General features: G+C 44.0%; 2 protein-coding genes across 3 annotated transcripts; one reads left to right on the top strand and one right to left on the bottom strand.

Annotated features, from left to right (window-relative positions):
• Positions 1 to 802: 802 nt before the first annotated feature.
• Positions 803 to 11,915, bottom strand: coq8b (coenzyme Q8B). The gene is made up of 16 exons (XM_076100324.1): positions 11,758 to 11,915; positions 11,048 to 11,229; positions 10,794 to 10,944; positions 10,137 to 10,342; positions 9,776 to 9,842; positions 8,151 to 8,225; positions 7,662 to 7,781; positions 7,500 to 7,585; positions 6,420 to 6,560; positions 6,248 to 6,329; positions 5,078 to 5,171; positions 4,305 to 4,446; positions 3,527 to 3,634; positions 3,354 to 3,419; positions 2,980 to 3,066; positions 803 to 1,943 (listed from the first exon to the last, which is right to left on the bottom strand). Coding segments are annotated over exons 1-16 (1,929 nt in total). The 5' UTR covers positions 11,759 to 11,915; the 3' UTR covers positions 803 to 1,622.
• A 2,273-nt stretch (positions 11,916 to 14,188) lies between these two features.
• Positions 14,189 to 23,777, top strand: fbxo46 (F-box protein 46). 2 transcript variants are annotated; one of them, XM_076100869.1, is made up of 4 exons: positions 14,189 to 14,555; positions 15,540 to 15,696; positions 19,416 to 20,049; positions 20,151 to 23,777. In XM_076100869.1, exons 3-4 carry the CDS (start codon positions 19,564 to 19,566, stop codon positions 21,954 to 21,956), a joined length of 2,292 nt encoding a protein of 763 aa, XP_075956984.1. In that variant the 5' UTR covers positions 14,189 to 14,555; positions 15,540 to 15,696; positions 19,416 to 19,563; the 3' UTR covers positions 21,957 to 23,777. The 2 variants fall into 2 exon arrangements, with proteins under 2 accessions (XP_075956984.1, XP_075956983.1); XM_076100868.1 differs by lacking the exon at positions 15,540 to 15,696.
• The last annotated feature ends 3,028 nt before the right edge of the window (positions 23,778 to 26,805 follow it).

The raw sequence follows: 26,805 nt of genomic DNA, 5'->3' as shown, positions 1-26,805 counted from the left end.
AAAAAGGTTATTATAACAGGGAATATATAAAAGCCAGTTAAAGCCTACTGGGCCAGCTGTCCCTCAATGTTCACACAGTCACTACCTTTCATTCAGCAACATAACGTGAACACAAACATTCTCCGGACATGTTTTAAACCTCATAAAGGAACTGGTCCTGGTAGGAATCATCGTCCTCAGCAGTCCAGTGTTCAGCCAACTCTCCTCCAACAAACTGCAGCCAGCTGCTTCTGACACGCAGAGAAACCGGCTCAAACTTTCCGTTGCGTGAAACTGAAAGAGAAGAATGCTCCTTTCTTTTTTCCTTCCTCCTTCTCTCGACATGTGCTGCAGTTACTAACTGTGGCCGATTCCCAAAAAAAACTAAAAGGGTGAGAGCCAGCCTCACTGTGCTGGGCAGCTGTACTGTACAGGATGCAACAGAGGGCCACTAACTGCACTAATGGAGATCCAGCAAAAAAAAGGCTCCATCGGGTTTTTACGAGGTCAGTGAAAGCCTCACATCTCAGCTCCTGTGGTGTGAACAACATTCTGTGAGCAGGGCAGTAACGGCTCGATTGAGGACCAAATAAGACGGCGCTACCTTGACATGAAAATAGTTTCTGTGAAAAATAAATAAAGCCATCAACGCCACAATTAGCTCATATCTCACATTTAGTTAGACGGTCGATAGAAGAACAGCGTAGCGTGGAGAACGAGGTCAAACATGTCAATATTCCCCAAAGAGGTCTAAAAGAGAAATGGAAAGATCAATGGAGTGAAGGAAGTCCTTCTTTGACACCTGCCAGTGAAGCTCAAAGTGTGAAACGGGGAAATATTATTTTATTTTATAAAAAAAGAAAAACTCACAGCACACCGTCTTGTTGGTTACAGAACTCATCTCTGTCATAAAGAAGCCATAAAAAGGGCCGAAAGCATTTCACATTATGGAGATTTATGCCAAATATTCTCTACAATGCACGGCCGTTACTCACCGGGTTTCCATTAGACCATCACATGTCGTCTGCCAGGCTTCACATTCAGGATAAAAACGTACTTCGCAGCACATTAAAGTCCTTCTAGCACAAACAGAAAGAGCACTTGGCGGAATCAGATATGCAATGCAGGCCTTATCATGCGTCCTTGAGACAGAAGATGTTTTCTCTTGTAACATGGAGGACCTTTGCTGTGAAAGTATTAATACTTTCTAACCAGGGGGAGGAAACAAAGGAAATGTACTTTTTGCATTTTGAGGATCTGCGACGGCGATGTAACCATTGGGCCATGAAAATCAAACACACACACAACACGCCAAATGAGTTAAATAATCCTGTCTTCAGTTCACATATTTAATCAGTAATATAACCGTTTTGGGCATCAGTATATATTTTCTATGGCACAGCTCACATTCAGTCAGAGTCACTGCACAGGACAGTGAGAGCTTAAAGTCAGTCCTCGATGAGTCAGCGTTGGGTCGCGATCGCCCAAATCCTCATGACCTCACACTGATGTCAGTGATCTTGTACGTGAAGGAGACGACCATAGAAAGTCGTGGTCCTCTTTAGAGCACGTTGCCAGTTACATATTGATGAAGTCGCCATCTTTTCTGTCTTTACTCTCGCTCTGACAAAGTCCAGAAGCGTCTACGCACTGGCCCGGGCCACCTGCTCCGCCTGCTCCTCCTCCTCCTGCCTCCGCTGGTTGTAGGCGTTGTACACGTCCAGGAACATGTCCCTGCACGATATGCGTGCCTTCAGCTTGGAGCAGATGAGGAAGGAGCCGGCCATCTTGCGGTGGAGGGAGTACGACTCCTCGGGCGGAGGGGTGAGGCGGTGGCGCAGCATGACGGGGAGGAGGCTCTGGACGCGCTGGGTGGTGCTCTGGGTGCCGAAGTCGAAGGGCTCCACGGACGAGAAGGCTTCGCCGAGGATCATCACGGCCTCCACGTGGGCGTCCTCGAAGGCCTGGTGGGGAGCACGGAGAGGCGTTACAACGGTGTGTCTGTGTGTGTGTGTGTGTGTGTGTGTGAATAATGAACTGATGTTTGAATACTGAAGCTGACAGCTGTAGAGTAGAAAAGTAAACTGTTTGTTTACTCACTGAAACAGACTTTAAGCTGTTTTTTGAGTGTGTAAACTCTGAGTGAGCCTGAGATGATGACGTGTGTATTATATCCATGGTGTATGTACACATTTTCATATCTCCAACTTCAAATAAATAGTGTTTATTTATGCATAACAAGTAGTTTTCTCTACATTTTATAAACAATACTAGGGCTGAGCGATATTTGTGACCAAACACCTCGATATTGTAGGGTTGACTTAGTTTTGACTTTCACAAAATACTTACAGAATGAGGGTTTTGGTAAATAATCGTCAGTAATATGGATATTATGATTAAATGTGTCCGCTAAGTTCAGAAAATTGCATCACTTTACTGTAATGCAGCCTTTAAAACCAGGAAAAGATGAAACTTAAGCCATCTTCAGACTTAATAATTGTTATTCTATTGTTCATACTTATATGTTTGTATTATATTCTATTCATTTTTTGCTTTTCTTCTGTTGTAATCTTAATGAAGCTCTGGCACAAGAATTTCCTTCAGGATTAATAAAGTTACTTATCTTATATTACGATATCCAAAATCTAAGATGATATCTAGTCTCATAACCAGATATCGATATAACATTGATATATGTGGCCCAGCGCTACATAATACGAAGGAAAACACCAAGAAAGAACCCACACTAGAGGACACTTGGCCAACACTGAAACACCTGCTGCAGCGCTCACTCTGACATCATTCCTCACATTTAAAAAGTAAAAACACGAGTTCTTTAGTAAAGATACAACAAACATGTAGAGAAGAAGGAGGCTCCTGCACTATAACTACAGGGAGAGAGACTGAGGTAGAGAGAGACACAAATGAATGGAGACGACCGAGGAGGATAAACCATATCAAAAATAAATGAGCACAGCAGCAGAGACCAAAATACCTCACCTTGGCCTCGAAACCTGTCAGGAATTTCAAATCCTTCGATTTGGAAAGAACGGTGGCTCGATCACCCACGGAGGCCGCGTGCACCACCTGAACGAACACGAACACGAACACGAACACACACACACACACACACACACACACACACACACACACACACACACACACACACACACACACACACACACACACACACACACACACACACACACACACACACACACACACACACACACACACACACACACACACACACACACACACACACACACACACACACATTTTTTTTTTCAAATTTTGACTCGAGTGCTTCTTGATTCAAAGAAATCTTGTTGCATGAATCCTGTTGTGAGGTTCACTGCTGGGCGTCTTCATACCTGTATGTAGTCATCTGTGAATTTCTCTTCGTAGCCTCTGCACGCCCCAAAGTCCAACAGAACGATCTACAGATAAGACGGGAGAGCGTCACATTTGGTCCGGTTAAATATTTGGTCAACGTGGTATCCCTCAAGACAACTCATTCACAGCTTTAAATCCACACCGCCCTCACCTTGTTGGTGTCCGAGTTGTAGAAGAAGTTGGACCAGTTCGGGTCCGTCTGCATGAACCTGAACTCAAACACCTCCCTGAGACACAGCTGGAGGATTTTGTAAGAGATCTGGAGACGAGAGACGAGGGTTGTGTTCACAGCCGTGTGGTTATTATCAGTATCATTTCTACTGCGGTAGCTCTCACCATGTCTAAAGATGCTGCCTTACTGTAGGCTATGCTCCAGGTGCATTCATCTCAACTGTGAGATGCTTTATTTTGACAGTTTTCACTGCTGCTGCTGCTGCTGCTGTCTTTTTCACGCTGTTTGAGGTCCTGCCGTACAATATGTGAGCAAGAAACTTGTTTCTATGAGTTAATGAGCAACGCTTCCGCTCGGTGCTGCACCTGTCACATCATGTCCTCCTGAGAGGAGGAACAGGCCGATATAATCAGCTCCTTCTACTCGTCAGAGGGTTTCAGCTCTAATTGGGTCCCTCAATTAGAAGTCCAGACTGTGATGTTCAATCCGCCTGTTAGCGTCCGCCTTATGTCAAACTCCATGACCTTTCTTTCACTTTCCATAAATAGATGAAGATAAATAGATTCCAGCACTTGTATCACTTTAAAGTGGTTTATAATTCCTGGTTTGCTGAAAATTAAATTGAGCTTTACCACCTAATACAAACATAGTTGATAATGTTTCCTTTAAAAGAACATCCTGCTGTAGTCATTTGTAATATGCCAACAGAATTAGACACATTCCCAGACTCGGGACGCCTGCTGACTTATCCCCGTACATCGTTCCTGGTCTCCTGGTCCAGGTCTACGCAGCGGTCCAGTGGGACTCCTTGTACCAGATCCATGGCCAGCACCCTGTGGCCTGACAGCTCATCGATCACCTTCGGGATTTGGAAGTACTCATTTCCCTCCAGCATGGACCTGGAGGCCAGACATAAACAGTCCATAAAAAGAGAGATTATATGTATATAGTGTGTGTGTGTGTATATATATATATATATATATATATATATATATATATATATATATATATATATATATATATATATATATATATATATATATATATATATATATATATATATATATATATATATATATATATATATATATATATATATATATATTTATTTATTTATTAAAGGTGCAGTGCGTAGGATTTGGCAACATCTAGCGGTGAGGTTGCAGATTGCAACCAACTGAAACTTCTCCCGTATATGACAATAATATTAATAATATATTTGGTTCTAATAGTAGCAGGAGTAAAGTACCTCTCAAAAGAATATATAAGTGATAAAATAAGAAGAAAAGGAAGTACAAAAGTACAAAGCTTTGAATTTCTGATGTTTTAACAAAATCAGAGCTACATACAGTCTATGAGCAGTTTAGTGGCAGGAGCAAACATTTAGTGAACGGCCTGTCTAATTATAGAGTAACCCTCCTGAATCTTTATGGCTAATTTGATGTGGTTTGTGTTCTGTGCAGTTAAACGGCGTGGAACGCCTCACCAGTGGGGTTCAGTGGAAGAGGTTTTATGGCTCAATAAACCCACCTGAACTTCTTGGCACACTCGGCCTCCCTCTTATAGTCGCACTCCCACGCCAGCTCCCTCTGAAGAACCTCTAAGCTGTTGTCTGCAAACAGACCTGTGGAAAAAAACAAACGGTGCAAAACTCAGCAGGGAAAACTGAAGAGAACGTGGAAACATGCGTCACGGTGTCTGTGGGACTGTGACGGTGTGTACATTACGTTTGGATAACTATAGAACGATGTAATCATTAGTTATAATAAATAGTTTGATGTTTTTGACAGAAGCACGGGATTGAACATAATAAGGACACAAGTAACAGCTGCAGACGTCCTCACTCAGTAACAACTGTGTCACCAACAACAGCACCACCTCATGGTCTACACTGAAACAGGGAAATGCTGGAATGAAGGGACTCAATGGGAGAACAATCTATAGTCACCTCCTAATATCATGATGGGGCACAACAGCAGTATCTTAAAATATCACGCTGCCTCAATATGGTTTTATTAATTAAATATAATATGGGGTGCGCAAAACTCACGGTTCGGATTGTAACACAGATTTGAGTCACGGGTCGGATCAGCACAGAAGAAAAAAGGGAGCAAATATAACATTTAGAGACGTCCCAGTCACACCTTTTTGTTACCAATTGCCGATCGTTGATGATCCGTATTGGACGATACAGATCATTTTTGTTGTTTGTTTGTTTTCACCACCAAAAATCCTTTCAACCACTCTGAAGTCAGTAAACCATCAAAAACTCTAAACTCTTTGTTGTAGTCATCTATAGTGGTTATTTCCATAAATCCCACAGTTTAAATGATTATGATTTAATGATTATAAAGCTGCTTACAGCTCGTGTTAGAAAGTTAAAACAGCTCGTACTCTAATATCTATTTATGTTGCTGTGAAAACATCTCCTTCAAACAACGGGATTTATTCAAGTTTCTCACCAGAACTACAAGATCACAAGTGAACACATCATGATAACGTTATAATCTACCTTCACTCATTTTCACTGAACAGACCCTGAACGCATCATAATGTAACTGAATGGAACCTCCGTACGTTAGCCGTTAGCAGCACGGTCAGCGTTATTAGCTCTACTCCTGTTAATTTCAACACGGATTTGTTTTTCACATTGTAACATCTTCAGGGATTTCACCACTAATTATAAGGTGTCGCTGTTACCTCCTGGCAGGGCCACGCTCATTTTCAGCACAGACATCAGGTTGTTTATGTCACTGTGGATGCTCTCTGCCACTCCGGGGTACTGGGAGGAATATGGGAATAACAGGATAACAAATCAATGCAGATAAAGGTTATTATTAGAGAGACAGAAATAACGAGTGTGCATGAATACCTGGATCTTCATGGCGATCTCTCTCCCGTCTTTTAACACCCCATGATGCACCTGGCCGATGGACGCCGCAGCAAACGGTTTGTCTTCAAAGGAAGCTAGCTTCTCCCGCCAGCCGGGCCCCAGTTCCTCCTCCAGAACTTTCTACACAAGAAAAAAAGTTTTTAACTCTCCAAATATGTATCTGAACTTCACATAAACAGACATAAATCAAGCTCCACCTGTGAACTGACACACAAATGAATACTTGGTCAAACCATCTTTAAAGCAAGACTCTGCGTCGTGTTTCACTTCAGTAGATTTAAACTGCAGCGTTAAGGCAGACAAGCATCATCTGGGAACGTTTCTTCATTTCAAATTCAGCTAAAATGAATAGAGTTATGTTAAATAAATCATGTTAGCTGAATAACTTAAGAAATCACAAATTACCTTTTGTAAGCAGATGTTTACCGGTGAGCTCGGCTCCTTTAAATTCAACAATATGTAAACAGAGGTTTTCTCGACAGAAGGACACGGTTTGAGATTGTAGTTGCCTCGTCGTCAGACATTTAACTTCTGATAAACTTGTTCCAACATGAATGCGAACAATCTCGACAGAAAGATAAAACCCCTAACTCAGCATTAACCAAGTCCGCTTGGTTGTGCACCTCTGAGTTTTTGTAACTAGGCGGATCAGGGTGTCATTTTTGTATAAACAACACTTTAGCTCCACAACACAGAGGAGGAATTGTAATTAACTGTAAACTCATTTCTCATACATTAGTGCCTTCATACAGGCCCTGTATGGGGAGGAGACGAAGGTTGAATATCCTGAAAACAATTTGGTTTGGCTGCAAAATATTTACTCAAATGAAGCTTTTTAAGACTTCGTGTTTCTAAAGCGAATAAAAACGAATTGTCTGTCTTTGTAAAATCACAAATGTAAACATCTTTTTATCAGTGAGCTATTTGGGACAGTCGTGTCTGAAAACCTCAGAGGTGCACAACTAAGAGAGTATAAACCAAGCTTAGGTGTTAGGGAGCGTTCATGCTTAGGTGTTAGGGAGCGTTCATGCTTAGGTGTTAGGGAGCGTTCATGCTTACGTTCATCTGCCAGGACGGCATGAAGTCGGCGCTCTGCCGGACCCTCTCAAAGATCTTCTGCAGCTGAGGGTTGATGAAGTTGTTGTCTGAAGAAGGAATTATGAGAAGATATCAGAAATGCTCCGAGACTGCGAGGACATCTGACCACCGTTCGACGTGTACCTTGAATGCTGAACATCTGTCCGATCTTGAGTGCAGCCCCACGGACCTTACACAGCGTGTTGACTATTCTCTCGGCGTTGGCCTCCGACAGGAGAGGAGAGTCTGACAAAGCACTCTCATCTACAAGACAGATCAGACGACACAGGATTATTAGCAGTGATATAAAGCACAACAATAGCATGAAGAGCAACAAGAGTAATTTGTCCTCGAAAGCATCTTCAAAGTGCTCCATGTTAAAGATAAAGCTCCCGCCTTGTAACAAACGCAGGCAGCGGCCATTAGACACTGTTCATTTAACACATATTAAAGCCTGTCTTCAAGTCCTTGTTAACAGCTTTTGATGTAATGCCTGTCCGGACCCTGGCAGGTGCTGACACATGAGAACCTTCTCCAGGGCCGAGCAGCTGTCCATCCGTCTGCTGGGTCTGCCGAGCGTGCACCGGACCGCACGCTCCTTCACAGGACGGGAGGACAGAACAATGTCTTTACCTCCTTTGGGTTTGCCTGCCAATGACTGTTTTGCCATTTCTGCGATGGCACCGATCCCGAGTCCTACTGCCAGTCCTGCAGCACGGAGACAACGAGAGAGTATTTCATTTAGAGGCCACTTAACAGATTGCTTGAGGGAAGCGCTGAATCGACACACAGCTGCAAACTGCTGCTAGTTGAAGAGTGAAATCATATTTCATGTCTGATATCTAAAAAGTCTGACACTTCAGAAATACTGCAAAAACAGTATTAGTTCACTCATGAACTAATAACGGTAAACATTTCAATCTTAAAGCATCATTTTTACAGAGCATTAGTATTAATCACAAAAGCACGCACATCTGGACGATAATGTTTATGATGGTTTAAACCAGACGCTTAAGTCTGGTGGTATTTAAGTTGTACACATCTTGTGGTTTTCTTATTGATTGAATTCTTCACTATCTCACTATGCATGAGTGTGTTTATATATGCAGTCACATAGAGACCACGTACTCAGCACAGATGTGTATGATGTATTTATATCATGTATTGTATCTCAGGGAGCCTCTTCGGACCAGGTGACCCGTCCTCCGATGTATTTGTAGGTGCGTCTCTGCATTGCATCAAATAAATGTTTATGGGAGCATTATCTAATGTGCAGAGGCACTTTTCTTTCCATGCGGTCGCGCATGGCGGGAAAGCGCGAACGCCGGCCGGCGTTCGCGCTTTCCCGCCGGCCGGTCGCGGTCGATTGGTCCATGAATGAGAAGGACTTCTTACTGGAACTGAAACGATGTACTGAGATTAAACTCTTTGTCAACAAAGAAAGGAGCATTAAGTGAACAGCATTCGGTAAGTGACAAACTGCGTTTTTGTTTTTTTACATCTGCAGTAACTGTTAATTTGTCTATCGTGTCGTTTTTATGAATAATATGAATGGCTCCCGCTCTAGCGCTGCAGTGTTGCTGGATTGATTTGTCATACTTGACATTTTATGTGACTGGTTCTTGTCATTGTGTTAATTACATTGATTCTGACTTGTCCGTTAATAACGAAGCATCCCGTCATCGCGGGGTTATTTCGGACATTTGACTCTCTGTTTGAATCAGTAGGGAACAGCTAACTGCTGTTGTTTCCCCGCTAAGCTAGTTAGCTTAGCCTCCCTGAACACACGCGGGGCCTCAGCTGATTTTTTTGTTATTGTTCCGGGTTCAAAAGGTCACACATCCCGTTGTCTGTTACGTGAGCGCAGTCCACCGAAAACATTATATTTCCCACAATTTAAGCTTCTGCATTTTCCAAATGCACTAGTATTATTTAAACGTATTGTTCGGTTAGTAAGCCTCGTACCCAACGGTTTAATACGAATACGTGTATTATTACACCAACAAATAACCATAGCTCAGTAGGACAGCACAGAAGGCCCAGGTATTAAATGCACGGCCCGCCACTGCTGACGTGTGAATTCTGAAATTATGGTTTTATTTAAAGCTACACAGCAGGAGTGTAATTATTGCTCCCTGTGCTCTTCATTTCGAGCAGATAGTAAACTTGTGTGTTTCATAAGCTATATACATTCTCTCTTTGCAAAATATGATACGTGCAACAACTGAAAAACGAATGAAATAGTGTATCGTTCTTACCCCCAAAATTAACCAGCCTGCTGATTCTTGTGGCGGGAACCTTGCTCTCTCTGGCACGGTCACTCAGCTGAGAGAAAACATACCAGAGCATATTTAAAAAACGTATTCTGCGTATTGCTTCTACCTCAGTCATCTATCTGAACAATCACTCACATGACAAGATCAAATGTTTGAATGTCTCCTCAATACAGGATCCGTCTCTTTAGATACTAGTTCATCAAAATAACCCCAAAAAGATTAAACACACAAATTAAGATAAAACATAAATATTCTCTCTTTACAGCATAAACTGCTTCATAGAGAATATTCCTAATCTGCAACAGCTCACATTGCTTTTTAAAAAAAGTCAATCTAAACCCACCTTCTGTCTGACAGGTTTGACCAGGGCCTTCTTGGCCTCCCTGGCCTTCTTGATGTCCTCTGGGTTGAGTCTCGCCACCACCGTGTCGTGGACAGACCTGGTCTGGCAGTAGTACCGGTTAAACCGGGGGGTCGTGTGGAGGAAGCGAGCGCTCTGTCCCGGCCAGCCCGTCCCGGCAGGAGCTGCCTCCGGGGAAGGAGGAACTCCTACAGTAGAAAGAACCGAAGTGTGACTCTTTTAAAGTCTTATTGTATCAGTCTGAACATCAGACTAGTTGACGGACAAGAACAAAAATATCATGCTCTCCAGTTTTTTCAAGAACTTGAATATTCAAAGGTAAAATACTGTCAAAAACGTAGCACTCAGAGTGTAAATAATGAGGACACATTCACATTGGATGCATGCTATGAGATTTCCATTATTCCCTTTCTTTTACAAGCCCTGAAGATGCTTTGATGACGGAAATACGTTTTCTAAAAATCAAAAATAAAGCATATTTTGTACTTAATTTTGGATGTATTTATTGTTGTGAAACCTCGCAACATTATATAAAACAATCTTTTCTATAATTTCAATGCTTGAAAACAAACACTAAAATATTCTTAGACAAAAAAACTAAACTTTTAGTGCCACATACTAAGTGTACATGTCACATACCTGTCGGCGTCTCTGCTGCGGCTCCAGCTTCCGTCTGGTTTTGCTCCGGAGCATCAGAGGGGAACTCGGTCCCCGTGGCCCATTTGGCTGCTTCATCGGGGTCCACATTTTCCCAACCCTCCGCGTCCGGAAACACGTCCTCCTTTGTTGACTGTTGGGACAAGAAATTTAGCCAAATAATTACTAACTTGGGCTGCATCAAACTGTATGCATTATATGAAATGCCCATCATGAGTCTATGCAGGGATCCTCACCGCAGTGCTGCCGCCACTGAAGTTGCCCACCAGTCCCTCCACCGCATCCTGAGCCACTTTGACTCCCGCTCCCACGGTGGAGTTGCAGGCCATAAATTTGAGATGTTCTCCCTGAGAGCAAACCAGGGCGGAGCCCACTTTACCTGCCCCACGCAGCACCTGCATCACCTCTGATAGCATCACTGTAAAAAGGGGGGGTAGAGAGAGAGAGAGAGAGAGACAGACAGAGAGACAGAGTGGGAGAGACAAAGAGAGTCAAGTTGTGTAACATGTTGAGTGACATTAAATTAAAAATGATGTAACACACAACGATGTAAAGAACATTGGGACAACCACATGTTCCGTTATGTTTAACCTTGGACGTAATTGGCTACACATGTTTCAAGACATGCTAATGTCATGAACACGTGCCCACTACAGTACGGTGCACGAGTGACCTGCAGTCTAGTAAAATACAAATGCACAACATATTTACAGCGTTAAGGACAGCAATTGCCTTTTGTTAGGCTACGTTAACTAGCTTATTAGCTATAGCTGATGTATAGTCGGTGTCTACAATGTTGTGTAGCGTCAGTAGCTGCTGACATTTATAAACAAGGTTTATTCTTCCACATGAAATATATATATATATATATATATATATATATATATATATATACACACAACTAATTGCATGAAACATTCTGCTCTTTACAAATGAAGTGACTCACTTTTCCTGAAGCTGTGTTATCCAGGTTTTCCTTGGTGACTGTCCTGCTCCACTACCGTCGGGACTGTTTTGCAACGTTTTCACTAACCGGAAGTTCAAATTTGATTGATTTGACTAGGAACCAACCACAATCCGAGTTTTTAGCAAGTAGGCCGAACCCAGATGTGAAGGGAGGAGAGATGTATTCTTTTAACCAATAGCAGGGCAGATCACGACATGTTGTGTCAGTGTTCGGCCAATCACAGTCAACATGAGGCGGGCTTTAAATGACAACATGACAATAAGAGACAGAGTAAAATGCTGACATTCAAACTGAAGAGCCAGGGGGTTAATTCGCAATAAATAAGTAAAATAGACAGAAATAAACACTTACAAAATAAAATAAAATAAAATAATAAAAACATAAATGAAGTACATAAAAAAAAAATATATATATAAGGCACAAATTCTAATTAATTACCTACATACTTCACAGGTAACACATGCCCTACAGTCTTTCATGGCCTCTTTGTTGGTTCAGCATTTAATAGATTTTTATGTAAAGTTAAACATCTTTATAAAAACACTAAAAAGGGGTCTTTGTCTTGTAAAATTCCACTTGCGAATAAAGAATTTGGCGAGAATAATCAATAGATGTATCATATATGCCCTTGCCTCAAACTTTCTATCATATACAAAACAAAAATAACATGTTCGTAAATTTGAAACATCTTCCTATAATTCTTTAGAGTACAAACAAAATCCAGAAAACATCAGGCACAGTTTCAGAGCAAAAAGTACAATTTATATTAAAATCGTACTTTAGATTTTAGATTATTTATTTTCTTAATTTCTAATCATCCTCGTTTTGAAAGAATAGTCAGGATAGCTTTTTATTTGATACCAAATTAGATATGTGTATACAAATATAAAAACAAATATAAACATATATTTAAGTACTAAGTACAACTTGCTTGGTATAATTAAATATGACAGAAAACAGTAAATCCTTAAACAATAAAATGACGTCATCATATAATCACAATATGATTCTAAAGAAAAGTGATAAATAATAATTAAATTGCCCTAAAGACTGATGGATGGAAGTCTTTTAAAATACTTTGTTCCTTAAAACAGACCCGTTTTTTTCCCTCATGATTATCTGTAGTAGCTCATCCATCTTCTTCTTCACCACTAATCAGTGACTCCAGTACTCCATTACTAATACAAGAGTAATACTACAGATTAAGTACTTTGATGGTGACTCTGCTGGACTCTGAAGATGCTGCTTTTTTTTCTCCAGCCTGAAACACAAACATGTGCACAACATACTGACCACTAACACGCATGCTGTATTTCTCCACCACTGTATATACAGTATATCACCATTCTATGGTGTAGGTGTTTTGTTGTGTGTGTGTGTGTGTGTGTGTGTGTGTGTGTGTGTGTGTGTGTGTGTGTGTAAAGTTTCCTCTGTGTTTCATTTCTAACACTCAGGCACCCAAAAGGTTTTCAAAGAAAAGATGAAACTTTAATGATCCCTGTTGGCAAACTAGAAACATACTGTGTAGATAAAATGTGTATATAATTAAAATAAGAGAACACAACATTATTAATAGTATCCACTGAGTAATAAAAATATATTAAGATGGCAAATAACTATAAAGCGAAAGGCCATTCAGCGTTGGCCTACGTGATGAAATGATGACTCATGTTTATATCATCTGGTCAAAATATGGAGAACAAAATACTGTTGATGAAATATTATTATACAAACATCTAGTTTATATGTAATAGATGGAGAATGGTTCTACTCAGAGAGCATGTTGTGCATTATGTTGTATTAATATTAGAGTAGTATGATAGTAAATATGCCTTATAGGTGTGTGTGTGGATTTTCCCACCTGTCTTTGACACAGTGACCTTTTAGTGTAGGTGTGTGTGTGCGTGTGTATGTGTGAGAGTGTGCGTGTGTGAGTGTGGGTTTGTGTGTGTGAGTGTGTGTGTGTGTGTGAGTGTGTGTGAGTGTTTGTGAGTGTGTGTGTGTTTACGCGCAGGCGTGTGATAGTGTGTGTGTTTGTGTGTGTGTGTGAGTGTGTGAGTGTATGTGAGTGAGTGAGTGAGTGTGTGTGTGTAGTTGTGTGTGAGTGTGTGTGTTTAGATGTGTGTAAGTGTGTGCGTGTGAGTGTGAGCGTGTGTGTGTGCGTGTGTGAGTGAGTGCGTGTGTGTAAGTGTGTGCGTTTGTGTTAATGTGTGTGTGCGTGTGAGCGTGTGTGTTTAAGTGTGTGTTTAAGTGTGTGCGTGTGTATATGTGTGTGTGTTTGCGTGCAGCAGAGGGAGGGAGATGTGCACACACCATATATGGGCACACCACCGACTCTGCGCTGCTATTGGCTGTGGGCCTTATGCAGCTGCTTGTCAACAAGCTGGCCTTCCTCCTCCTCCTGCCGTTTTGACACTGATTATTTTGGTATCCCCGAGAACATACCGTAAAAAGCTGCGTGTCTCTTCTAAATAGATAGCGGCAGAGCGGCCGCCCAGAGTCCCAACAAGGCGCACAGTCAGCTACACTTTGTCCAGAGAGCTGACAACGAGCGTCACTGGAACACGGTCGATAATAGAAAGTAGCTCCTGATGCTAATGTCGACCGTTAGCCAGCGAGCTAGCTTAGCTTAGCTACGTGGACACGGATAGTTAACTCGTGTCACCTGCGTTTCACCAGACAAACTGTTTTTTTGGGTTAAGAGGGAAATACTACGAGGAAACACTTTGTCATCGACCAAGTCAATACGAGTGTCTGTGGAGATTAACGCTGTTAAGGTGAGTAACGTGAGGTCAGCTAAACACAAGAGCTTTATATATCTATATAAGATATATTGTTAGCTTGCTAGCTAGCCCTGTCATGTTATTATGCAGGTAAGTTGTGCTATCCAGTTGGCTGGACGGCTCTATTTACTGTGTGCAACAACCCATTAATAACCCATTAAAGTGTCCAGACGCCTATTGATTGGGGTCTAGTTACTGTTAAATATTAATATACTGATAAAGTATTTACTAAGACCTTAAGCTAACTGTTTGCTAGTTGGGTAACTAGCCAGTGGTTGATCAGAGACGTCCCATCACACAGTCAAAATGTGACAATTAAGATGAACAATCAGAGTATTGTTGCTATTATTATCTTTTTTGTGTGCGTTTGTGACTCCACACTTGTTGGTTGGTACTGGAGAAGTTGCTTTAATTTCAGCCGGTGTTTGTAGGATTATAAGTAGAAGAGTAAATGGTCAAGTGACCTGCAGGCGGAGGACGTTTGAATCCTAGTAAACATAACATGTGTTGAGTGACGCTGACCATAATATTAAGTGTTTTTTGATTATGCATATGTGAATAAACTCGTTTATTGTATTGCACAACGCAGCGTGAGTTACAAGGAGATATAAGCTAAGGTGATTGTGTCTAGAGTAAGATCTGTTGTTGGGACAGCAGCATAAGATCTCATGTTGTCATTGCTGTACAATTTAAATAACCAGTTTCGTTGGGTGTGAATTGAAGTAGTCTATTCTATCTGGTGTGATGTTGTTAGACAACGCATGACTTGCCCTCCTTGCATCAAAATCTTACTGGTGACAATGTTACAGATGCTCACACAAACACTCAGACAGCCCTGCAGGGTCACATCAGCCCCTCTTCCTAGGTGTCTCCTCGATGTAATGAAGTTCCTGAGCAGACTGGCTTGATGCACTCGGCCCTATTGTTCTGTTGACAGTTGGCCTGCTGGCTGTGCTTTCTGTTGCATTGTCTTCGCAGGCGCACACCCAGAGAGGGAGATTTGAGCTGAGACGTTTTGGCATGCCTCTGTATCATCGTTCGTCAGCTTTTGGCCGTCTAGTGCAGGAGAGCTGCAGGATAGTATGCGTGGGCCGAGCTGGAGTGATGCGGTGTGTTTTGAGCTGATAGGTTAAAGGTAAATCAACACAAACTTTTAAGCAACAAGCTTCGAAATTGGTGCTCCTTTTTGCCAATCCGACTTGTTAAATCTTAAATTAGCTTTTTAAATGGGAATGTGGTACATTCTATGTTCTGAACTGCAGAGACCTACCACAGTGAAACCAGTACCCTGGTGAGAGAGTGCATGACAAACTGGTTTTGATTTGTACAGGGAAATGACCCAGTCAAACAGAAATCTAGTTTTAATGTAGTGGGACAAACCTCTCAATATTTCACCATGCGAACAGCAGGATACTAACTTATAGTAACAGACCAGTACCTGCAGTTGTGTACACGTGTTGTGTGGATTTCCACATTTTGACTGCAGCAGTAATCCACAAGAATTTGGCAGAGGTGATGAGACTGGTCTGGTATACTTAACACTGCTCTTCATTTTAAACCGATAAATCCATAGCATGATTAGACTTATTTATTATACCGTCTGTTATAAAAGCTTAGTAGCACCATCACTGCATACTGTGGTTCAGTAGCTAGTGTGATCCAAGTTCACGTGTCCTACCTGCTGCCGACATTTAGACCCACAACGCTCTCTATGTATGGAAATAGTTCAACGTTAAGTGACGCATACGGAAAAGCATTATTCTCGTTAATTTGTCAGACGGCTTGGCAACCTAACGAAGCCGTCTCTGGTGCTGCGGCGCTGCTGTGGTGTCGCTGGCTGCCACTGTGCTTGGACAGGATTTGAAGGATTAGGTGGATGCAGAAAGCTTAAAACCAAACCCAAGCCTTCATTTGCAGAAAATGTTTCAAATTAAGAGGGAGGGAAAAAAAAGTTAAGACAGCTCAGCACCAACTTAAACCGACTGTTCGGGGAGTACTGAATGATAGAAGACACTCCAGCTGTATCTGTATGTGAGATAATGTATGTTAAGTCTTTAATAGTTGGCATTGTTTCTATTGCAAGAAGCATATTTTGAAGAGCAGCTTTTGGTCCGTGCACAGAGAGGCTTGGGTGATGTCAGTGTAGCAGTAATTTTAAGAGGTTGTCATCAAGTCTGTGATCGCTCTCGTGTATTATCGGTGAAGCCGATCAAACATTAGACGTGTTGTCATTGTTTTAAACTGTGTGTTTTGCTGTTTGCTAACTCATGGAGGAAGATGGATCAGTATAGATGAAGGCCAATCCAAAAAACGCCAGTGTTGTGGAGTTTAGATGTAAACATCGTGTTCACATGTATCTGCTCTGCTCTAGTCAGGAGTGGACATAGCGTCTCTCTCGAACATCCTAAATTCACAGGAAAGTGAGAACGATTCAGATCTGTAGTTTGTCCAGGTGTCTTATGTTGATTATAATGAAGGCATGAGGGAAAGATCAAGTGTGTGGTGGAAAATGAGGAAGTGCGTGTGTGTGCGTGTGTGCGTGTGCGTGTGCGTGTGCGTGTGCGTGTGTGTGTGTGTGTGTGTGTGTGAGTGAGAGAGTGTGACACACGTTGTACTGAAGCACTGCAGTGGGCAGGCCGTCTCTCTTCTGGCCCCTCGTTTAATACCCTCCAATCTGTTATATGAGTGATGGATGGCACGATGCAGTGAGATGGAGGAGGGAAGGGAGAGGAGATAGAGAACGTGGTTAAAGAGAGTCATAAGGGAACACGCAGAGAAAGGGCAGTAAAAAAGGTTCACCAGCAGCAGTATAATCTGCCTCTTAGCCGAGTCGTTGCCGTGTGATTACAGAGGAAGCATTTGAATTGGTCCACCACTCCGTGTGGGCGGTGTTTGCTTTTTGCACCTCTCTGAGCCATTCCATTAGTCCAAATGCACAAAGCACCACCCATTCAGTGAGTGTGAGTGTGTAAGTGTGTGTGTGGGGCAGAGAAGCACAACAATGACCTGTTTTTAAAGCCTGTGGATTGAAGGAGTCAGGTGGCTTACATGGAAAGCAGGCAAACTAATCTTAAACAAATATATCAACCTTTATTTTTGTGCGAAATAAGCTCTTTAATTAACTTTGTGTTATGCAACAGAAAGAAATATTTTCAAGTGCTGCAGAACCAGCTTGTATTGACCAATAAAACACACCCTGTTCCTCCGTAGCTGCAACACCTGGGGATGTTTGTGTGAAGCCAATCTCATTTTAGGCTGTTGCTGTTTAGCTGTACTACACCGAGCTGAGCCCGTCCTAATGGTTGGTTACCTGCCAATAATGCAGACAACTTCTGTCAAGTGGCTGCTGCCACACCCCGAGATTTAACAGGCAATCTGAAAAATGAACACTGCGTAAGAGGACAAGTTCCTCCAAGATACATGGAGCGGACTGCATGTCTGGACCTGTGGAGGTGAAGAAAGATAGAACAGGAAGAAGAGATGGGAATGAATAGTTTGTTGTTAATGAAAGTAAAGGACAAGCTGTTGAGCAGTGACGCATTCTTTTAGTTGCCTGTTTTGGTCAATATAGGGTTGAATAAATTCAAATCAATACTAATCTAACCTTTATCACATGATATGCTTCGTCTGGATGTCGTGCTTCTCAACACGCGGTCTGACACTAAACAAAAGATACCAAATAGCTTATTGCGACCGGGGGAATCTAACATAATTTATAGTGAACTACTTGAGGGTGACTTGTGGTGGTGTATGCATATATGCGGTTGGTATAATCAGGATGTTGTATATTGACTGATGAGTGAGTTTAATTATCTCATCATTCATGCCATCATATCTCTTTAGTAAAGTCAATAGTGTCTTTTTTGGCTTCTGTCCGCACCATTAGAACTACGGTATAAAGTGACTGTGCAATGGTCCGTTGCAACTTATCTTAAGTGGCAAATTGCAAATTTAAGAGCCGGTTTAAAGCTATGAGTTTAAACATGTAGACTAATGTGTAAATGGTAACCTTAAAGGAAGCGGCTCAGGACTGAATCGTGGGTTCAAGCTGTTCTGGGAAGCAGAGGATGCCTTCAGATGAGCAGTGAGCCAACAATGTCGGTTGCCACTTTGTTCCTCTTCTTAAGTACGCTGGCACGTTCCTGGCAGCCCCTACAGCTGGCATAGCTGCACCGAAGCACGCTGGTTGGACTAAAGTCCCCCCCCCCCCCAAGCCTGTAGCATGGGCTCTTTGGCTGGGAGAAAGGGGTGAGGACAGGCAGGACAGCTACTACCCACCCCCTCCTGCCGTTTGCTAAAAATAGATCCAGCATATGCCTGTGTGCTCCTCCCTGTGTTGCCTCCTATTAAGCAAGTCCTCTTTGAAGCACTGAGATGCAGGAGAAGAGAGAGAGAGGGAGAGGGGGGAGAGTCCATTTGGAGCTTTTGTGTTCCATCTCTCATCCCTTTCATCTGCCGGCCGCAGACACCAAAACTTGAAATGGAATCCTTTTAATTTGATTTAGAGGCTCCAAAGCGGGGAGATGATCATAGTACACGGTAGCTAATTGAGTTTGGGCAAAGTAGGAGGCAGGCCGGTTGTGATAAGTTCAGTTAGTATGATGATAGTTGGGCTGGGCTGCCGGTGTACAGCGCTAACACCCTGTTTGAGTTGTACCTGGAGGCTACGACTCGATACTGCCTCAATTGGTCATCGATTATCTGAACTGATCCCGGCGCTGACGAGCTTTGTTGCCCTAGAAATACAAACTCTGTTTTCACTGGGCCGTTTTTTCTCTCTTCTGTCATTCCTCCCTCCCTCCCCCGGCTGTACCCCACCCTTTCCTCTCATCTCTCCCTTTCCTATTGATGCAGGTTGTATGCCTGGTTTTGCTGGTGGCCCTGGTGACAGGCAGTGCCCATCAGGTTGGCACTGGAACAAGGGAGCTGAGAATGAGAGCTCTGGTTCTGGGTGTTTGCTGGCCAGCATAGATGCCGATATGCCCCGGTGGTCCGCATCCTGATGGACCGAGACACCTTCTCCCACATCCGCCTGTGGTGCCCACGCCCCTTTGGCACCTACTCCCAGAACAAAGCCAGGAGCCCGGGCTCGGGGGGCAGCGGCGGCGGAGGTGGCGGCGGCGGCGGCGGGTTGGGGTCCCCCTCCCTCTGCAAGGCCGAGCCCTCTCCGGGTGCCAGAAGGACTGTTGATGGAAGTGAAGATGGAGGGATGATAGTGGGTGTGCAGGAGGCGAACGGAGAAGAGGAGGATGCGGGCTCAGAGAACACTCCGCCCGAACCTGAGCTTGTCCCCAGCTCACAGAGCCAAGCACCTCCACCTTCTTCAGCACCTCCCTTGCCACCCTCCTCCGGGTCCCAGATGGAAGATGGCCGCGTGCTGTTAGACACCTGGTACGTCATTAAGCCGGGCAACACCAAGGAGAAGATAGCCTTCTTTGTTGCACACCAGTTCAGTGGAGCAGGCCAGCCCAGACCGAGCGCCATGAAGGTAAAGAGCTGAAACTAAAAAAGCTGTTGTTTTTAAGAGCTTTTAGTTCAATTAGTTTATTTTTTGAAAAACTAAATATGAATTTTTTTGCTTCTCCAAAGGTTAAAGGTAACTGGGCAACTGACTGCAGTAAAGCCAAAAGACGAAGACGATGCTCATCCTATGACCCTCCAACGCGCTCCCAAGCCTCGGAGCCGAGCCTCAGCCACGACTCCTCGCTTTCGCCTCCTAGCTCTGATGAACCTCCTCTAGGAGGCGTGACTGAGACGGACTTGCTGTCGGTGGCGGAGATGGTTGCCTTGGTTGAGCAGAGGACTGCCATGGCCCTCCAGGGAATCGTGGCGGTCCACGGGACTCAACACCACCACGAGGCCCCGAACACCACTCACAGTCAGGGCCTTACCACGCACCAGCACACTCTCCTCCGGGGCACGGTGTCGGACCCCACTCCTGACGTGTTCGTGTCGGACAGTTCAAATGGCCAGCCCTCCAAAGAGGCCCGGGAGTTGTCATCTCCTATCCAAACGGACCAGGAGCTGGAGGAGCAGCAGGAGTCATTGAGGGTAGCCCAGGCCATCGCGCACTTTGAGTCCCAGAACCAAGAGAACCGGTTTCATCTGGACGCCGGTCCTGGAACAGACTCTGCTAATCGAGACAGAGAAAGGGAGCGAAGGAGAGGCGGGGAGTCCGGCGTTGCAGCCCCTCCTCCGCCCCCCAGCCACAGCCATGGTGAGGTTAGAATAGCTTTCCGAGTGTCGAATCTGGATCCACGGTCTCAGCTGGAGCCAGCTGGCAGGTCCCGCTGTATGTTTATGAGCTGTGGCGGTGGGGGCAACCAGGCGGCGGCCAGGGCCAAAGAGAAAATCACCTGTGACCTCTACCAGCTAGTCAGCCCCTCATCTAGAGACCCCGGTAGTCTGCTGCTTGCCGCCACAACTGCTGCCCCCAAACCAGATGGAGACCTCCATCACCCAGACAGGCAGGCCTGTGGCAGCCCAGACCCGACCCAGGAGGAGAAGAAAGCCGGGGGTGTGGGGAGGGAGCGGGTGACCGGCTTCCACGTGGAGGTGGTAGTGACGGGTGCTGTGGATCAATGTGTGTTTTATGGCAAGGACAGTACAGAGAATGTGCAGGAGGAGACGGTGTGCTTCGCTATGTCGAGTGGGGGGGGAGGGAGTGGGGGCAGCTCTAGTGACCCCTCATCTGATGATCCCCCTCCTGGACAACTCTTCTTCCTTCAGCCCCCACGGGGCCCAGAGGAGGATGTAAAAGGAACGGGCATTGGCAGCGGGTCAGGTATTTGCTCTTTGGACTGTGCCAACAACAACGGCCCCGGGGTGGCGGTGGGCTCGGGGGAGCGGGCGACCCGACCGGATTCTCCCAGCGTTGGGGAGGACTGTTCGGACCCCTCGCTGTGTCGCCTCTACCGCCACGTGTCCCACGACTTTCTGGAGATCCGCTTCCAGATTCAGCGCCTCCTCGAGCCGCGCCAGTACATGCTGCTGCTCCCCGACCACATCATGGTCAACATCTTCAGCTACCTGCCGACGCGCTCGCTGGCGGCCCTCAAATGCACTTGCCACTACTTCAAGGCGTTGATCGAGACGTACGGGGTGCGGGCGGTGGACTCGCGCTGGAATCAAGACCCTCTCTACAAGGACGACCCCTGCAAGCAGTGCAAGCGGCAATACGAGCGCGGGGACGTCTCCCTGTGCCGTTGGCACCCCAAACCTTACCACCACGACCTGCCTTATGGACGTTCCTACTGGATGTGCTGCCGGCGGACGGACAAGGACACGCCGGGCTGCCGCGTCGGGCTTCACGATAACAACTGGGTCCAGCAGCCCACTGATGGCTCTCAATCCATTCGCACCAAGAGGGAGGACAGGAGGGAGGAGGCCAGGTAGAGAGGGAGGAGGACACGTATATCATCTCCTCCTACTGACCTCCTCCTTGGAGAGGAATGAGCACTCCAGGATTGTTTGTTTTGTCTTTGCTCCAGCACTCCTTTTCTCATATTGTTCCCCTCATGTGAAGGGAAGTTGAGAGGTAAAGAAGGAAGAGAGGTGTGTCACTCTCCTTGCCTTTTTTCTTTTTTCCAAGCCCCCCCCCCCAGAGTGTGCTCCAGAGTGGCACCTTTTTAAATGTTTGCATACCAGGGTTGGGGTCCCCTCCTGCTGCCGTCAGTCGGCCCTCTTTCTGCCTCTTACTCGTTCTGGTTTCGGTCTAACTCCACACAAGGCTGTTTGGTCACTCGTGTGAAAACTTTTGCAGTGTATTTGATTGAGATTAGCATTCATAAAAAGACGACGCATAGAAATGTATTGCCCTTCGAGCCTGCTTACCGTTCCCAGTACTTGTTCTATGTTCCGTGTTGTTTCACAAACTTCCACGTTCGCTGTACAAATGGTGCTTCAAGGAACGAGTCGTACCAACAGATGTAAAAGTTTTTTTTAGTTTTGTTTTTTTCTCCAGTGGTGGAATGTTCAGCGTCGCTATAGAAATGTGATTGTATAAAGCAAACTTGACTTTTCCGTTGTACAAGATGCCATTTGTACCCGTGTGTCCGGCGCCATGCGTTTCTATCTCTCTGAATGTGCTGTAACGTAAACTATGTTCATTAGTCCCCTGATGATGCTGCTGAAATCATTGCCTGTGTCGCTGACGTTAATTCTGAATAAAGGGCCATTAGCATTGGTTAATGACACCATACTAGCCAGTCTCACTGGCCACTGAGCCCTGCTCCGAGTGGACCCTAACCTTGCTGACCAGCCATAAAATAAAGAGGAGCCACTGAGTACTTTCTGGTTTACAGAGAATTGTGGGAGACGGACTTTATTGATTTAAGACCAGTGGGATTGAATGGGATTAAAAAGAGAAACTTGATGTCACTTTGGAAAGGCCTGATGTCACTTTGTATGGTTTGATTGACTTGCTTGTTTGCCATTTTTTTTTTTTTTTTTTTTTGGGGTGTGTCAGAGAATGTTTGCTATTGTATTTGCTTTTATTCTTGAGGACTGTGTTCTCCCTGTATCAGTCTGTCATCCTACTCAACCTGCAAAGATGTATTTTTTTAAATACTCCATCTTTGTTTTAAACCTCCCCAGCTCCCTCCCTTTCCTCCCCCCTCCGTCCTACGATTCGGCAGAGGGCAGGTGTTTGCCAAAGCCGTCATTCATGCTTCGAAGCGGGTGAAACCGACTACCACAGACCGCAGAAACTCTCTACACCAGCTTCCAGCCTTAAAAGCCCCCCCTACCTCTTCCCCACCCTGCAGGAGACCGAGGCGTCGGATACCTCACACACACGATCAGGAGTATTGGGAGTTGCACAGGACCCTGTAGGTGGCTAGACTTCAGACGCTCGATAAGACTCCATCCAACTCCACTGGATCCACCCATAACTCTGTGTGGGAGTGTTACGTGAACAGTGCCTGGTGACGGCTCTGACTCTTCATTCTAGGAAAACTCTACATTCTTTCCATTCTCCTCTCTCATCCCCCCCCACCCCCCCCCCTCTCTCCCTTGCTGTTAAACTCCTCCCCCTGCTCGCTGACAGACTGGACATTAAAGAGCTGATGTGATGAATGATGCTGAAACTCTGCATGGAGGTGGGACGATAGTTGGGTATTCATGGGAGAACTCTGTAGGTTCCAGACATGTACAATGCTAATGGGAAATATCTGCTTAAATAAAAACAGAAGTGATGATTAAAACTGGAAATCTGAATGGCTCCCTAGTTCCTGTGGTGTCTAATAAGATAACGTCTTTAAAGCTGATCATTGAACAGTGATGATGTCCTTTCACAATGACGGATACAATGCTCATCAGAGCTGAACTTAGTGAGACTAACGGCCCAAAACGAGTATGATATGGGGCAGAAAAGTAAGTAATACTTACCAAATATTTGGCCATAATTAATGACTTATGATGTATCTTATGCCTGATGAAATGACCAAGCACAATTATATACAAATCAAGAGTCCGCACTGACTCAGCAGAACTAGACATGCACTTTATCCGACAATATGAACGCATGAGTATTCATTTCTTCGTACAGGAGTTTTGCAAAGTGACTCAACCTTTTTATTGATTTCTTGAGCCAAAGATTCAAAAACCAGTCGGGGGGGGGCTTTGAAAACAAATCTTCAGGCTACTTGAGACTTTATTGAGTTTACCTGGCTTCCAAATTATACTTTTTTTTTTTTTCCTTCTCACCTTTTATCTCGGTGCTGGAAGCAGGCGCAGATTGAATCAACATGTAACAGTATACAGTAATGGCATCGTAACCTGATGAAACATTTATAAACTGCATTACACACATTCTTTCAAACCCACTGTGCTCCACAGAGAAGTGAGAGAACTTTCTTTATTTTTTATTGTGACGTCTCTATGATTTGTAGTGACAGGTAATTGGCACCAGGTGGCGCCACGGTTACTGAATCGTCCCAACAGAGTGATCAAACTTCATCACATGTACATCAGTATGACTGCTAGGTGTAGTAACCCCACATAAACACTGCTACAGCCATCATCATGAGAGCATTAGCATCCACCGTGTACCTCCACACCGGGTCCTCGCTAAGAGAGAAAACAACAGAGTTGCAGGAGGTGGTTGTTGTGTCTTTCGCAGCGTCAGCATACTGTACACCGCTGCAGTGAAATGAATGATTACTGACTCTAGTGCATGTCTTCCCTGTTGTGAAGCTGCTGAGGAGGAACTGACAGAAGTAAAAAAATAATGATGACAAATATCTTCATTTTAGAGCCTTACTAAGAAATCACATCCACATTTATCAGTTGAAAGCCAATATTGCAAATCCCGTTGAAATCTGCTCTATGGTATGGTAATGATATTTCGGTTTGCAATATTGGAATAAAGTAGTTCAAGTACTTACAGAGTATGTCGTTAGCGTGAAGCATCGTTTATTCCGTCAGCTTGTTCAACTTTAAAATACTCCTGCTTGATTGCATGATTTCTAAATTTGTTTTTAATATATATGTATAAATAAATATATAAAAACAAATAAATATAAATATATAGAAATAAATATATATATATAGAAATAAATACACACACACATAAACTCGGTGGCATCCTCTGGTGGACAAACTCTGAAATGATAATATAATGGTGTTTGACCTCAAGCACATCTTTTGAATTCATTTCTACTTCTTCTCATCGGCCAATAAGAACATAATAAGCTAATATCGGGCTGTATATTTTATATTTACTCACCGGCCACCACGTCATGGTGCGTGCTGCCAGGAAATATCCTCCAACCGTCCCACGATTGGTGCAAAACACATGGCCTAAAACACAGAACAAACCACATGTCACCTCTCCTTTATGTGACACACGTCATATTCATCTCCTCCTCATTATAGTTATACAGACCAACACAGGTGCACTCACCCAAATGCCGACACTGATCACCACGATGAAATATCAACAATGACGGTGATGTTGTTGATGATCACTTTGTCTGACGAGAGACTCTCCATCGCTGCACTTTAACACCAGAGTGCACTTTGTTTGACCTTTAATCACCTGAGATTTATCTGTCAGAGACATCAACGTGACCAAGAAAAGATGCACTGCATCTGTGGTCGGCAGGAGATTTGTGGAGGTCAGCCTGAGTGAGAACTTTGGCCAGCTGTGACAATGAGCCGTGTCAGCAGTTTATTAATGAGAGTACTTATTAACACCAAACCATGAAAAACAGGGTGGCAGCCGTGTGGTTCTGCTGGATTTTCAACTTTTTACATGCAAACATGTTTATCTATTGTCGGTTAGACGGAGCACGACATCATTAAGCTCCTGTAGTTGTAAAAACAACAAAACAATAATAATAAAGAAGAAGAAGTGGAAAACACATAAGCAAACAGTCCTTTAATCATCTGACAGCACTGCCTTCATCTAAACATCCGTTCGCCTTTCAGCTCACCGATCAAATTGTACAAACGAGGGCAGCTTCACTTCTCTGAATGGACACACGGTGTGCAAAAGAGCTTCATAGAAAACATGCGCACACATACACACACACATGATCACCTTTCACGGCTCATTTGACATTTCAAGGTGAAAATTCAGAACATTGTTATTGGAAAGTGAAAAAAAAAGAAACGGTCACTGTTTAACCCTCCTGTCGTGTTCGTTTCTCCCCCCTTACTTTAGTGTTCCCGGTCAAGGTCTGTTTTAACTGCTCTTACATTAACACAAAAACCATTAATCATCACCAAATTTTATTTAACACTTTTAAGCTGTAAACAATGTCTCAGACTAGTGGTTTACATGAACAACTGCTGTGAATATACAAAGAATAGACACTGAAAATGTATCACTAAATTAAATGAAACTGTTGTAAGGACAGTGTTGACAGGAATATAGGCCTCCCGGACTCTGCATCACAGACTTTTTCTAGCCTCATTGTTTGACCGATATACTCCTGCTAGAATCAACAGACCCATGAAGGCTTGGAGGTCTACCTGGTCCAATGCTCTTCACTTGTTCCCAAACACACGCCTCCCCTCCAGGTTTGTCATGTCCAGTATAATACCCTCAATGGACTCTGGTAAAAAGAGTTGGAAGCTGGACTTTGGAAGCTGGAAGTTTGAAATGTGTACAACTTTATATATGGGCCTGTGAACAGGTGTGGGTGTGTATGGGGCTGTTTTCCATCTGATGAATGGACATAATCTAGTGTTTCCAGGAACACCATGGGTGTTACAAATGGTGATTTGACCCGAACACAAC

This window comes from Anarhichas minor, unplaced genomic scaffold (genome assembly GCF_050575085.1).
Source record: "Anarhichas minor isolate MPS153535 unplaced genomic scaffold, ASM5057508v1 ptg000026l, whole genome shotgun sequence".
NCBI lineage: Eukaryota > Metazoa > Chordata > Actinopteri > Perciformes > Anarhichadidae > Anarhichas > Anarhichas minor.
Note: the sequence above shows the minus strand (reverse complement) of the source record. Positions and strands in the feature narration are given on the sequence as shown.

What these genes read in the sequence shown, in the direction of transcription:
- coq8b (XM_076100324.1), bottom strand. An exon ending in TCAGTGGCGGCAGCACTGCG is followed by an intron (nt 10,945 to 11,047) that starts GTGAGGATCCCT and finishes TTGTCCCAACAG; the next exon opens with TCAACAAAGGAGGACGTGTT. An exon ending in AGATCGCCATGAAGATCCAG is followed by an intron (nt 6,330 to 6,419) that starts GTATTCATGCAC and finishes TATTCCTCCCAG; the next exon opens with TACCCCGGAGTGGCAGAGAG.
- fbxo46 (XM_076100868.1), top strand. Translation starts at nt 19,564, where the DNA reads ATGGACCGAGACACCTTCTCCCACATCCGCCTGTGGTGCCCACGCCCC. An exon ending in CCAGACCGAGCGCCATGAAG is followed by an intron (nt 20,050 to 20,150) that starts GTAAAGAGCTGA and finishes GCTTCTCCAAAG; the next exon opens with GTTAAAGGTAACTGGGCAAC.